The following is a 14,591-nucleotide window of genomic DNA, read 5'->3' as shown; positions in this document are numbered from 1 at the left end:
ACAGGAGGAGGAGGAGCCCGAGGGACACACACGGCTGTGTGTATCGTCCGCGCTGTTCTGAGGTCTGTAACATTTATGTATATGTGGGTTGACATGTGCAGGGGGGATTCTATACTAATGGGGGGCTCTGCACTGAGGGGGGATTCTATACTAATGGGGGCTCTGCACTGAGGGGGATTCTATACTAATGGGGGGCTCTGCACTGAGGGGGGATTCTATACCAATGGGGGGCTCTGCACTGAGGGGGGATTCTATACTAATGAGGGCTCTGCACTGAGGGGGATTCTATACCAATGGGGGGCTCTGCACTGAGGGGGGATTCTATGCTAATGGGGGCTCTGCACTGAGGGAGATTCTATACTAATGGGGGCTCTGCACTGAGGTGGATTCTATACCAATGGGGGGCTCTGCACTGAGGGGGATTCTATATTAATGGGGGTTCAGCACTGAGGGGGATTCTATACTAATGGGGGCTCTGCACTGAGGGGGATTCTATACTAATGGGGGGCTCTGCACTGAGGGGGATTCTATGCTAATGGGGGCTCTGCACTGAGGGGGGATTCTATACTAATGGGGGGGCTCTGTACTGAGGGGGGATTCTATACTAATGGGGGGCTCTGTACTGAGGGGGGATTCTATACTAATGGGGGCTCTGCACTGAGGGGGGATTCTATGCTAATGGGGGCTCTGCACTGAGGGGGATTCTATACCAATGGGGGGCTCTGCACTGAGGGGGGATTCTATGCTAATGGGGGCTCTGCACTGAGGGGGATTCTATACTAATGGGGGCTCTGCACTGAGGGGGATTCTATACCAATGGGGGGCTCTGCACTGAGGGGGATTCTATATTAATGGGGGTTCAGCACTGAGGGGGATTCTATACTAATGGGGGCTCTGCACTGAGGGGGGATTCTATACTAATGGGGGGCTCTGCACTGAGGGGGATTCTATGCTAATGGGGGCTCTGCACTGAGGGGGGATTCTATACTAATGGGGGGCTCTGCACTGAGGGGGGATTCTATACTAATGGAGGGCTCTGTACTGAGGGGGGATTCTATACTAATGGGGGGCTCTGTACTGAGGGGGGATTCTATACTAATGGGGGCTCTGCACTGAGGGGGGATTCTATACTAATGGGGGCTCTGCACTGAGGGGGGATTCTATACTAATGGGGATTACAACATCTCTCTGCTGCCTGTCTCTGGGACACAAGAGACCACCTTAGCAGGTGGCAAGTGACAATCTTCATCTGGTGACAGGCGACGTGGCAAGAGACAATCCGCAACATGTGGCAGGCGACGTGGCAAGTGACAATCTGCATCTGGTGACAGGTGACGTGGCAAGTGACACACTCGGGGCTCCCACTGATTCTGCATTATGGTGGGTTAAACTATTTAATTTTTTATAACAATGTAATAATAGTAATAATGCGCTTCAATCATCCTGACACCATAACAACCATGGTGCCGTGGTGATTGAAGCGCCAACACCAGCCATTTCCCCAATAGATGTACCCCAAAAAAATATGTTTTCTGGCAGTGCCCCTCCCGAGACTAGACTCTGGATCCGCCTCTGTTTGTAGTTCCCTCCCATTTGTTTACCCGTCCTCCTGTTGCTGTGTATGTTTTTTGTCATGCAATTCCTATTGTCTTCCTTCTCAGTGCTGGTATAGCACATTGCAATACTGGGTTCAGGCTGCCTCCTCCCTTTCCTGCCCACAAACCCACCCACAGCCTCGCCCCCAGACTATAAGAAGCCACATCCTTCAGCTTCTAGTTACTGGCATGAAGAAGGAACCCCTTTACATCACTTCCGGTTTGCGGTCCATGCTGGTTGTCGGTCTCCTTCTGCTGACGTCACCTCTGGGTCTTGCATTCCATGCTGATCCCAGCAGCGTGACTGATCCCTTGGTGTTTCTACTGCTGCGGCTTCCCTCTACTGGCCAGGTTGGGACTCCCTTTTGCAGATTGGACCACTTCTGGGACCTCCACCACTGGGACCACCCTGATGCCGGACCACCATCCCTATACATTACGATTATGAGCCCTCTTTCATCTGATGTCTTGTAACTGTTTTTAACCCTTTGGACTATTAAGGTCTTTTTAATGCTGCACTTAGAGTCGCCTCTTTTTGTTTTGTTTTTATCCACTTAGTGTTGTAGACTATACCAGATGGGAAATAAATCTTTGGAATGTAGGTTTTAGTATGTTGACGCCTAATAGAGTGGGTTAATAATCTCCCACTTTTGTTTTCTTTGTTAATGTTTACACATCCAACAACTTTGTATGTCTGAATGAACTTCAATAGGCTATTGCTATAACAAGGATGAGTGTTTATCTTTATGATTATAGTGTTTATAGTCCTGCTCTCTGTATTGTTCGTAACAAAACGAAAGCATGTTGGAAACGGGAGGAATTACACCAGGCTGGTCACTGTTATTTTGTTTGTCAGTGTCCAAATCCTCCTTCAGTAGGCAGATAACCCAACTGTCTCTAAATCCTGTGTACCTTAAAGTGGATGTAAACCTGATTCATGAAATTTGAGCTGGATACATATATCTGTAGTGTTTTCTTATCTCTCTCCAAAGCATTAAGTCCTGTGTGTTTATTCTGTTCAGTAGCTCTGTTATCAGCCTCATAACTTCTGACAAGTTCTCCAAGACAGGAGATAAAACCAGCCTGAAGTTTGTGTCATGGGCGGTTGCTATAAATAGATTAGCAGGGAGCTTGACTTCTCACAGCAGAGCTCTGCACATTACTTCTATCCTTTGCCAATGTGGAGTGGGGGTGTGTGCCTTTCCTCCTATCATCTAATAATCCACTCCCAGTGCTAAACAGGAAGAGAAAATCTGTAACACGATGTGCACTTTCTAAAGGCTATATAAAGCTGAAGACAGCAGATATACATGTTAAACTTATGTAGGGAGATTTGTTTCATCTCTGTATCATCTGAGGCTGTTCACTTCACTGGGTATATGTGAAGGTTTACATTCACTTTAATGAACTCAAAGAAAAACAATGTTTGTCTAAACTGAAAAATCATTTTCTTGGAGTGCATTATGAGGCACAGGATAATATCCTGAAACACTGGGCTTTACTGCCACCCCCTTTAGGACACTGTCAAGAATTGGACACTGGCAAAGCAAAGCTGTTAGGACATCCCAGTATAAATCCTCCCCACCAGCATGCCTATCTGCAATCTAACTGAGGGGTTGGGAACAGCAAGCAAAAACTAACAGGACCACAAGGAACAACCAACAGGACGACTCAAGGGAACTTAAAGGGTCACCTGAAGAACTTTACAATCAGAGCCCACATCAGCTAAGGTTTTAACATCCACCTGGTAAAACTTAAGAAATTTACCACCAACCCTCTACCTCTGTTACCATGCAGTGAGCTGCGTGTACAGTACAGGGCGACATATCTCACCGGCATACAGAATCTCTAACTAACGTAATTGGTGACTACTGGAGGTGTTAATTTTAGGGATTGAGTTTTGTGTACTGGTTCACAGATCTAACTGATGGCACATGGAGGGGTAAGGTAAGTATTATGTACCACAGATCTGACTAGAGCTATGGATACTAGACAGTGAGTTGTGTGTGCTGTGGGGTAACTAACTTAATTCCCCTTGTGCACTTTATTTTCTTTGTTTACAGGAAATCAGTAACTTCACTTCCTGTGTGTGTACAATGCATGATATCTTTAGAGTCAGCAGGCAACAGAGTGCAGTTATCATTAATGCTCTGCCAATAAGGACATGAATTATTGAATTTTAGTGTCTGTTATAACTCTCAAAGAAACTGACTAGTTAGTCAGGCAACCAAGATATTAGTGAAAGCACAAGCTGTGCAGCTCTACCTGTTACCAACCCATACCTAACTCCCTGATAATGCCATCACTGTTATCCAGCGATCATAGGCATTTAATGAGGTAAAAAGAGCTCAAAGCTATGTTATGCTATAAAAATGTAGGCACAGCTGACCTCTACTTAAGATCTAATTTATTAACACAATTTAATGTGGTAAAGCAATTATTTAAAAAAGTACTTTTAGAGTGTAATTCCTGATAAAAAGCTACAAAGCATTTCTGCACATGTAAAAACATTACAAAAGTATTTTTTTTAAATAATTGCTTTACCACATTAAATTGTGTTAATAAATTAGATCTTAAGTAGAGGTCGGCTGTAACTGGTATACACAACTCACTTGTTTACAGACATAAAGTGATTGGTTAGACAGGGAGATGACTAAAATGTCCGTAGGGACCTAGAGACTGTAACAGGTACTCAGATGATCAGCTGATAGATTTTGGGAATAAAGGTTGATTATTTTGGTGTTCTCTGTACAGTGTCTTAACCTGCAGACATATGATATTCAGCAAGCATGTTTATGGGTCTACAGTATATACACGTTCTAATGAAAGAACAATCATACACCGGTTAGTCTGTCCAATCATCATCAACTGTAGACCATAGAAAAAAGAATCCCCCTTGGATTGGGACTTTGACAGACCACCAACTCTTGGAATAAAAGATATGTTTTATTGATATGCTTAAAAAAGACGTGAAAGCGTCTATAACATACAGAATAAAAAATCATTCCATACAAAATTGATACAGAATCAAAACAGAGAATATATACAAGGTGAAAATGGTGGATGTACTCTCATGGGGGTATTCTGGTACCTTCATCAGGGATTTGAGAGTTTTAAGTATTTTATACATGTATGGATTCCCATGGAATGACTTTGTGTTCAGGTAGCACCCATAGCCCCTAAGATCAAATAGCGTATTTTCATATGCACCAGACCAAGAATAGTACGTATATTACTATTACTAGTGAGCACTAATAGGGGAAGGCACCCCTCACTGGACCCGAATACTCTAAGGGTTACACTTAGGAGCCAACCATTATGGCACTGTCTTTGGATATTGATCCTTTCGGCATGCAGCCGGCATGTTACAGGTTCTAACGTTGGCTCACTTACTGTTCCTTGATATCGGCAATATAATATACGTACTATTCTTATATGACCTTGGACTGGCACATATGAAAATACGCTATTTGATCTTAGGGGCCATGAGTGCTACCTGAACACAAAGTCATTCCATGGGAATCCATACATGTATAAAATACTTACAACTCTCAAACCCCTGATGAAGGTACCAGAATACCGGAAACGCGTCAGGTATTGGGGTATACTACCCCCATGAGAGTACATCCACCATTTTCACCTTGTATATATTCTCTGTTTTGATCCTGTATCAATTTTGTATGGAATGATTTTTTATTCTGTATGTTATAGACGCTTTCACGTCTTTTTTAAGCATATCAATAAAACATATCTTATTCCAAGAGTTGGTGGTCTGTCAAAGTCCCAATCCAAGGGGGATTCTTTTTTCTATGGTCTACTATGTAAGTGATGGGACCACCATACTCTACACTTGTTATGATGGAGGCCCCGTTTTGTTTAATCATCATCAACTGTTTATAAGCACTGTTCGTTTTCGTGGAAGAACACATACCTTCTCCAAAAAGATGCATTATTAGTTTAGAAAGGGCTTGCTTCAGCTGAAACTCCACCAATTTCACAGCTTCCAAAGTGTGGGCTTCTTGCTTGTTTGGTGTACGAATTCCCTGCTCAAACAGCTGGCAAGTATCCATATTTTTTACTTCAGCAAACAACTAAAAAAATAAAAGAAACATTATAGGAGGAAGATCTGATATAACAACTTGTGCGCAATCATGTAAATAAATGTTAACCTAAAAATGAGCATAGATATTATGTATAATTATTGGTGCTAGTACTCGCTATCTGAAATAATGCACAGATGTTTATTAGTATAATCATAATCCTCCAGAACAAGGAACACATGGGTTCATGGGTTTACAGGTCCTATTTGTATAGGCTTATTTAAATATATAAATTGTAAGCGATAGATATAGATATATGTATATATCTATATCTAATGCCACAAAGCTCAGTGACAGATAACTGTTGAATAGATTCCATTATGTTTCCCATTTGTATGTATGAGCGGTTTAAATTAGAATGCATTCTGTTATACTAATTTAAACAGAAAAGCTGAGTGATTTATGCAACCTCTTTTCTGTAAATTCACATGTGAAAAGGAACATAACATTCCTTTTAGAGTTAGAAATGCAAATGGGAATATACAGGAAATCAGTGTTTAATTGTGCTGCTTTTGGAGAGTAAAGATTAAGCTTTAACCTTGAGATAAAACCTCAGTGGTCTTACTACTACTACTGATTTATGCAGAATTAAAGCCGATATTGATAAAGGCCAACTCCAAATAGAATTTTCATATTTTAACATAAAAACTATGATAAGTCTAGCTGGGATGAGTAAACAAGGAGTAATGCGGGGGGGGGGCTTCGCAAGTGGTCTCTGTTGATGAGGAGGATCCAAGCTGAGGCTGATCTGGTCCTCCCCTTTTTCACCGGGCCAGCATTAAAGGAAGCCTTAAAGAGCATTTTCGCCAGCAAAGTTGAAGCAAACTAAACTCTCTCTAAATCAAAATTAACTATTTTTAATCCTTATGTTGCTGGAATTAGCAAATAGGTAGGAAGGTAGTGTATACTTGCTTGCTTTAAACTTTTTTTTTTACATTTGTTCAGTTTCTTCCTGGTTTTTGGCCCAGGCAAAAATGATGTCACACATTCTAGGAGTCTTAATGTGCATTTTTTTTCTTTCATTGGGTGGAGGGGGGCAGGGGCACACTTTCTTGCTTCCATGCCAGAGCTAGGGGCAGATGAATTCCAGGAAGTAAATGCTATATGAATCATCTGCCCTTACTCAAGATGTCCATGGCTAGAAATGTTAGGGGGGTGTTTTTCAAAGTGATTTCTAAAAAAAAATGCATGGAGACATGGAAGGATGGCAGAGTTTGCTTTGAATATTGAAAATTAATTAAACAGCATTTTCAGTTGGTGGTGCTCAGATATACAGTAGTTAAGTTCAACATTAAGAACTTCAGCCCCTGTGCTACTTTCTTTCTTAAAACAACAAACATGTTATACTTACCTGCTCTGTGGAATGGTTTTGCACAGTCAGAGCAGCCCAGAACCTCCTCTTTGCGTATTCCCCATCAGTGCTCCTGGCTCCACCTCCTCAGCAAATTCACCCATAGCAAGCCACTTGCTATGAGGGCACTCATGTGGGCTTCAGAATGCAGTAAGGTTAGTTACATAGTTAGTCTGCTTGAAAAAAAGACACTAGTCAATCTAGTTTAACCAATTAATCTTCTGTCTTTACAAACACTTTAACCACTTAAGGACCCCCCCACGTACCTGTACATGATACCTGTACATGATTCTTTGGATTGGCTCTGGGGCACGCACGCCGATGGAGCCACTCTCCCACTGTAACTGGACACAGTGTGAGCCAATCAGCGGGTCCGATGGCCGCGATGGTCGCCGGGACCCACCGATCGTTCGTAGGAGAGGCAGAACGGCGGGCTGCCTATGTAAACGTGGCAGACCGCTGTTCTGTCAGAGAGGGAGAGAGATCTTATGTTCCCACTAATCAAGAACACAGATGTGATGTCTCTCTTCCTCCAGTCAGTCCAACCCCCACACAGTCAGAAATCACTGCCTAGGAGCACACTTAACCCTTTGATCGACCCTGATGTTAACCCCTTCCCTGCCAGTGTATTTATACAGTGAAAATGCATTTTTTTTAGCACTGATCACTGTATTGGTGTCACTGGTCCCCAAAAACTGTCACTTGGTGTCAGATTTGTCTGCAGCAATTTCACAGTCCCGCTAAAAATCGCTGAACGCCGCCATTACTAGTAAAAACAATAAATAAAATAAAAAGTCCATAAATATATCCCATAGTTTGTAGACGCTATAACTTTTGCACAAACCAATCAATATATCGACTTTTTTTACCAAAAATATGTAGCAGAATACATTTGATGAAGAAATTTGATTTTTTAAATTTTTTTATTGGATATGATTTATAGCAGAAAGTAAAAAATATAGTTTTTTTCACAATTGTCTGTCTTTTTTTATTTATAGTGCAAAAAATAAAAACTGCAGCGGTGATCAAATACCACCAAAAGAAAACCCTATTTGTGGGAAAAAAAGGTCATCAATTTTATTTGGGTACAGCATCACACGGCCACGCAATTGTCAGTTAAAGTGACGCAGTGCCGTATCGTAAAAAATGGCCTGGTCAGGAAGGGGGTAAAACCTTCCGGAGCTGAAGTGATTAATTTGCTAAATTACTCAAAAACAAGATTTCCATGCAGAAATATGAGCATCCAGCCCTTCCCACATGGCTAATAATTCGCAAGTTTCAGTTCTTTTCACAAGTTGGTAAAATTTGCAGAGGCTTTCCATTTTGAAAAATCACATTAACACATAAAAGACTATTCACTTTTTCCACGGGAAATGTAGCACTCTTCATTAAATGTGCTGCAATAGAGTCCACAGAGGTGCCAAAGCAAAAGCGTAAAAAACTGCACTGCCAGTTGTGTGTCTTTTAAACTGGCATGTAACCTCCTGTGGGATTCTCTACTGCGCAGGAGCATATCGGGAGGCCATCCAGCATACTTTGTTTTCTCTCACTCGCCTCCACAGCTCATAGGGAGTTAGTTGTCAGCAGAGGGTGGGGGATGTAACATTCTCTTTTCAGAGTTTATATGGAATTCTGTTTCCCCAACTTCTTCCGATGCATCTGGAGGTGGTGGGGCCACCTTTTTTCCTTCTCACACAGGTGGGTGCTATGGCTGATCCAGCAGCAGAAGATGGAAGAGCAGAGATAGCAGCCCTGCAAGTCTCCCTTTCCAGTGGTTCGATAAGTGGCTGAGGACAGAGCTTTCTCAATCAGGAATTCCATGCTTTTGCTCACTGGCTGCAACTACATACTTGTCACTGACTGACACCACATGCCGCTCACTGACTGGCACTACAGTACTGTTCACTGACTGATAATACATACTGCTCACTGACTGCCACTATCATACTGCTCACTGACTGCTCTACCACTGTATACTACCCTATCCTGCCAGTACATACTGCTCACTAATTTCTACATGTACAGGGCAACTCTGTCACAACCTACTGACCACTGAACTCTGCCTCACAGACTACATTTTAGCACTTGTTCACACCAAGTGTGGTGTGGTAATGCACGCAAAACTGAGTTTTCCCACACCACACAAAAATGTGCTGCATTTTGCAGATGTGCACGGGTGCCATAATTCGTCATGGTACCCCCATGCATCAAGCAAATGCATATGCGTTTATGTCCGCTAAAATGCATGGTACCGCAATACCTTGATTTTTGGTGTGGCAGGATTTGGAAAATTGTGGCACCACCTTTTTTGCGTATTTCACACGCACAGGGCAGCCCATTGAAAAATGTGCCACGAGGGATAGGGCAAAAATGCACAAGCATGCTTGGCCACACCTCCTGGGGTGCCTCAAGATTGTGCAGAACTTTGGAGGTTATGTGGCATTATGATCAGGGTCAGAATTCCACATAGCCAACATAGGCCACAGCCTAGGGAAGCAGGGCTATTAGGGACAACGCACACACCATTTTACTCATTATCACCTTCTTCTTTATAATAAGAGGTTCAAGGCTGCTTCTCAGTGCCATCAGGCATTGTTCTCATGGTCCTTATCCTAAGGCCCCTTTCACACTGGGGCGGTAGGGGGCGTCGGCGGTAAAACAGCGCTATTTTTAGCGCTGTTTTACCACGGTATTCAGCCGCTAGCGGTGTGGTTTTAACCCCCCGCTGGCGGTCAAAAAAGGGTTAAAACCACTCGTATAGCGCGGCATAGCCGCGCTGTCCCATTGATTTCAATGGGCAGGAGCGGTTTATACACCGCTCCTTCACCACTCCAAAGATGCGGCTGACAGGAGATTTTTTCTTCTGCTTTCACACTGAACAAACAGCGGAGGCTGTTTTGGGGCGGTTTGCAGGCGGTATTTTTAGCGCAATAACGCCTGCAAACCGCCCCAGTGTGAAAGGGGCCTAACAGATTGTGCCTTTTTGTTGGTGGTATCCATTACTGTGTACTACCAGTTCACCCACTCCAGACCCATACATCTTGAACGAAACTACTAGCATACCTCCCAACTTTTTGAGATGGAAACAAGAGACAACTATTAGCAAAACTATGAAGGTATAGGACACACCCCTTGTCATGCCCTCTTAAAGGAGAATTATACAAAAAAAAAAAAAAAAAAAAAAGATTAGTTAAACCCACAAGTGCTTTTTTTAACCACATTTACAAATGCAGCAATTTAGAAATTGGATGAAAGGTTTAGCACCATGAAACACTTTTGAAAGATGAATGGTGCATTTTATATACATCTATACAGATCAGACCAAAATGAGGGACAAATGAGGACAGAGGGACATTGTTCCAAATCGGGGACAGTTGGGAGCTATATACTAGCAAAGCAAGGACACAATTTGCCCAATCTTCTAGTTATCGGTTCTAGATGTATTAACACACAGCACGCAAACTGTAACTTTTGTCCTCTCTGCCCCACCCCAGCTTGCCTTGTGTGACTATGACGTGTCCAAATAGTATCATCATTATCAGCAGCCTTGTATTTAGATGATTACCTCTGTGTACCTGTCTCAATATTAACCACTTGCCGACCCCCGCACGCCGATGTACGTCCAACGTTTGTCGACGGATATAGTTGTTATGGCAGCAGCTAGCTGCCATAACCCCGGTATCCCCATTTTCGTGCGGCGGTCGGCTTTCAGATAAAAGTGGTCTCTGCGGCGGATTCGCCGCGAGATCACTTTTATCGGTGGCGGGAGAGGGGCGCCCCCCCGCCGCCATCTGGTGCCCTCTGCCGCTTACTGGAGCCGTCGGTAGCGGCGGAGGCGATCGCGTCTGTCTCCCTACTGTGCCTGGAGATAAGTGAGGCTAAGATGGCGCCCACTCGTCTCCATGACACTGCTGGGCGGAAGCGACGTCAAAACGTTAAAGGCACATTTTTTTCAATGTCATTTTTTTAAATGACTTTTTTTTTTTTATTGCATTTTCGTGTAAATATGAGATCTGAGGTCTTTTTGACCCCAGATCTCATATTTAAGAGGTCCTGTCATGCTTTTTTCTATTACAAGGGATGTTTACATTCCTTGTAATAGGAATAAAAGTGACACTTTTTTTTTTTTTTTTAAACAGTGTAAAAAAAATAAAATCATGTAAAATAAATAATAATAATAAAAAAAAAATGTAAAAACCCCCCGTCCCGACGAGCTTGCGCGCAGAAGCGAACGCATACGTGAGTAGCGCCCACATATGAAAACAGTGGTCAAACCACACATGTGAGGCATCGCCACAATCGTTAGAGCGAGAGCAATAATTTTAGCCCTAGACCTCCTCTGTAATGCAAAACATGCAACCTGTAGAATTTTTTAAACGTCGCCTATGGAGATTTTTGAGGGTAAAAGTTTGACGCCATTCCACGAGCGGGCGCAATTTTGAAGCGTGACATGTTGGGTATCAATTTACTCGGCGTAACATTATCTTTCACAGTATAAAAAAAATTGGGCTAACTTTACTGTTGTCTTATTTTTTTATTCAAAAAAGTGATTTTTTTTCCCCAAAAAACGCGCTTGTAAGACCGCTGTGCAAATATGGTGTGAAAAAAAGTATTGCAATGACAGCCATTTTATTCTCCAGGGTGTTAGAAAAAAAACAATATATAATGTTTGAGGGTTCTAAGTAATTTTATAGCAAAAAAAAAAAACCTGTTTTAAACATGTAAACACCTAAAATGCAAAACGAGGCTGGTCCTTAAGTGGTTAACAGACACAATCATTGAAAAAAAAAAAGACAGTTGCTATCAGCTTGCAGAATATTTCACTCTTGCTTCATTCCTTCCTCCCTGCTGCGCTAAGCAAATATAATTACTATGTGAAAACTTTACACGGTGTTCTAGAAAAGATATAAAGTATTAACATCTTTTGAAATATAATGGCAAGGCACACGTAGGTTATGTAGAAAAGTCATTTCTGCAAAAGTGAAGATCATTAAACTTGACATGCATTGGGATTTTCTTATCCACCACACCACAAACCAAAAAAAACCCCATCCTGATCATTTGAGAAGCTATTGTTTACAGGAAGGATATAGGTGACACCACAGATCTATTGATTTCAGCAGGAAGAACCACTTACATGTGAAAACCATAAGAGAAAAATAACGCTTGAAAATATTAAAACACCCCTGAGAGAGATATTTATTCTCTTTCACGGGTAAATTGTGATTACTTGCAAAAAATAATTTATACAATGTATCATCTAATCTCATATGTTTTTTGTTTACTCTTTACTCCAGAATTCACTGGTTTCTTTTCTATCTATTCATCTCTTCAGTCCACACAGGTTGATCTGCGCAGTCAGCTCTGCATAACAAAAAGTAAGTCAAAACTATTTGATCTATTGCCATGGCACCACTGAATATACTTTCCCTGAATGTTCAGGGAATAAATGTCCCTCAAAAAAGGACCAAAGCCTTCCGTACTTTCCATAACAAGAAGGCTCACATAGTATGCCTCCAAGAAACACACTTCACCAAAGATTCTACTCCAAAATATATTTCTCCTTTTTATCAACAAATTTACACGGCTTCTGCCTGTACCAAGCAAAGGGGAACTCTAATTACATTTCACCGATCCACACCATTCACCTTATCATCAGAAATTAAAGACCCAGAAGGTAGATACCTGATACTCATGGGTTATATAATGGATACAGCAATCACGGTGATTTCCTACTACGCTCCTAACAAACAACCTACACCATTCCTCTCACATATATTACAAGTGATTAATACACACAAAATAGGAACAGTGATAATGTGTGGGGATTCGAACCAGGTCCTCCTCCCATTTCTAGATAAATCACCTTTTACACCATCCAAAATAACCTCTAGATTACCTTTTTCTCAACTTCTTTCCAAATACAATCTGGTAGATTCGTGGAGAGAAAGTAACCCAATGAAAAAGAAATTCACTTATTTCTCGCACCCTCATCAAACCTTCACCAGAATAGATCATATTTTTCTAACAATAGGAATGATACCAGAAATTATTGCATCAGATATAATTCCGATTCCTTGGTCTGACCATAATGCAGTATACACTACTATAGCCTCAGCCATACCAAAAGCGCATGACCCAACGTGGTACTTACCGGACATAATGCTCAAACACCCACTACATCAGATGGCCATTGAACAAGCTTTAAAGGAATACATATCAATTAATAATACAACAGACATCTCCCCAATAACACTGTGGGAAGCTCATAAGCCTGTCTTGCGTGGTACAATACAAAGACAAATGGCACTATTTAAACGGGAACGCAAAAATCTAGCAAAAAAACTAGAACTCAATTTTAATGCAGCCTACATATCATTTCAAGATAATCCATCCCAGAGTACAAAATCTCATCTGGAAAAATCTAGATTGGAATACGATCTATTTCTCACTGAGTCAGTTGATAAATCCCTCAAACGCTCCAAACACAATTTCTACATGAATACAAACAAACCAGGTACATATTTGGCTCGGGCATTAAATTCAACTAACAAATCTTTCAAACCAATACGTTTGAAATTATCAAAAAATGTTTACACTTGTAATCCAGTTAAAATAGTCCATAAATTTCACTCACATCTCACAACTTTATACAAGACAAACAATGAATTTAATCCTACAGAGGCTGAATCCTTCTTCTCAAAAATAACCTTACCTGAGTTATCTCAGAATCAAAAAAGCAGTTTGGATGAGCCTATAACTATAGATGAAGTTGCTAACACCATAAATGACCTAAAACTTAACAAAAGACCAGGCCCAGACGGCTACTCGGCTTTATACTATAAAACATTCTCAGAAATACTCTCTCCCATTCTCACTGAAACTTTTAACAAACTTCTAGATGGACATTCTTTTCGGCAAGAAACACTAATGGCAATTGTTTGTATGATCCCAAAACCCCTTTCTGATGATACTTCCTGTGTGAATTATCGGCCTATCTCTCTGTTAAACCTCGATATTAAATTATTAGCAAAAATAATAGCAAAACGCCTCAATAGCATTATAGGAAAATTAATACATAGAGATCAAGTAGGCTTCATGCCAAATAGACAGGCAGGCGATAATATACGCAGGGCAGTGTTATTGGCACATATTGCTAAAAAACGGAAAATCCCTTTATGTTTTCTATCTCTCGATATTAAGAGGGCATTTGACACAGTATCCTGGCAATATATGCAATATTCATTACAAAAATGGGGTTTTGGACCCCACTTTTTAACATGGATCAAAGCATTATATAATAAACCCAAAGCCTATATAAAATATGCTGGATACAAATCTGAAGCCTTTAATATCGAAAGAGGTACCCGACAGGGTTGCCCATTATCTCCCTTATTATTTGCCCTTATACTCGAACCCATGGCCCAATACATCAGAACAAACCAAACTATAACTGGCATTGAAGTAGGAGGTATTACACACAAATTATGTATATTTGCAGACGATATATTACTGTTTCTATCATCACCACAGGTCTCTGGTCCT

General features: G+C 41.4%; 1 protein-coding gene across 2 annotated transcripts in view; it reads right to left on the bottom strand.

Moving 5' to 3' along the window:
• FARS2 (phenylalanyl-tRNA synthetase 2, mitochondrial) overlaps positions 1-14,591 on the bottom strand; it is a 649,181-nt gene that overhangs the window by 457,829 nt on the left and 176,761 nt on the right. For both annotated transcript variants that reach the window (XM_073631001.1, XM_073631002.1), the window contains exon 4: positions 5,527-5,686. In XM_073631001.1, the coding sequence (XP_073487102.1) occupies positions 5,527-5,686 (160 nt within the window). The remainder of the gene's footprint in view (positions 1-5,526; positions 5,687-14,591) is intronic.

The sequence above is a fragment of the Aquarana catesbeiana genome, linkage group LG05 (assembly GCF_042186555.1).
Source record: "Aquarana catesbeiana isolate 2022-GZ linkage group LG05, ASM4218655v1, whole genome shotgun sequence".
NCBI lineage: Eukaryota > Metazoa > Chordata > Amphibia > Anura > Ranidae > Aquarana > Aquarana catesbeiana.
The sequence above is the reverse complement of the archived record's forward strand: the minus strand, read 5'-3'. Positions and strand labels throughout refer to the sequence as shown.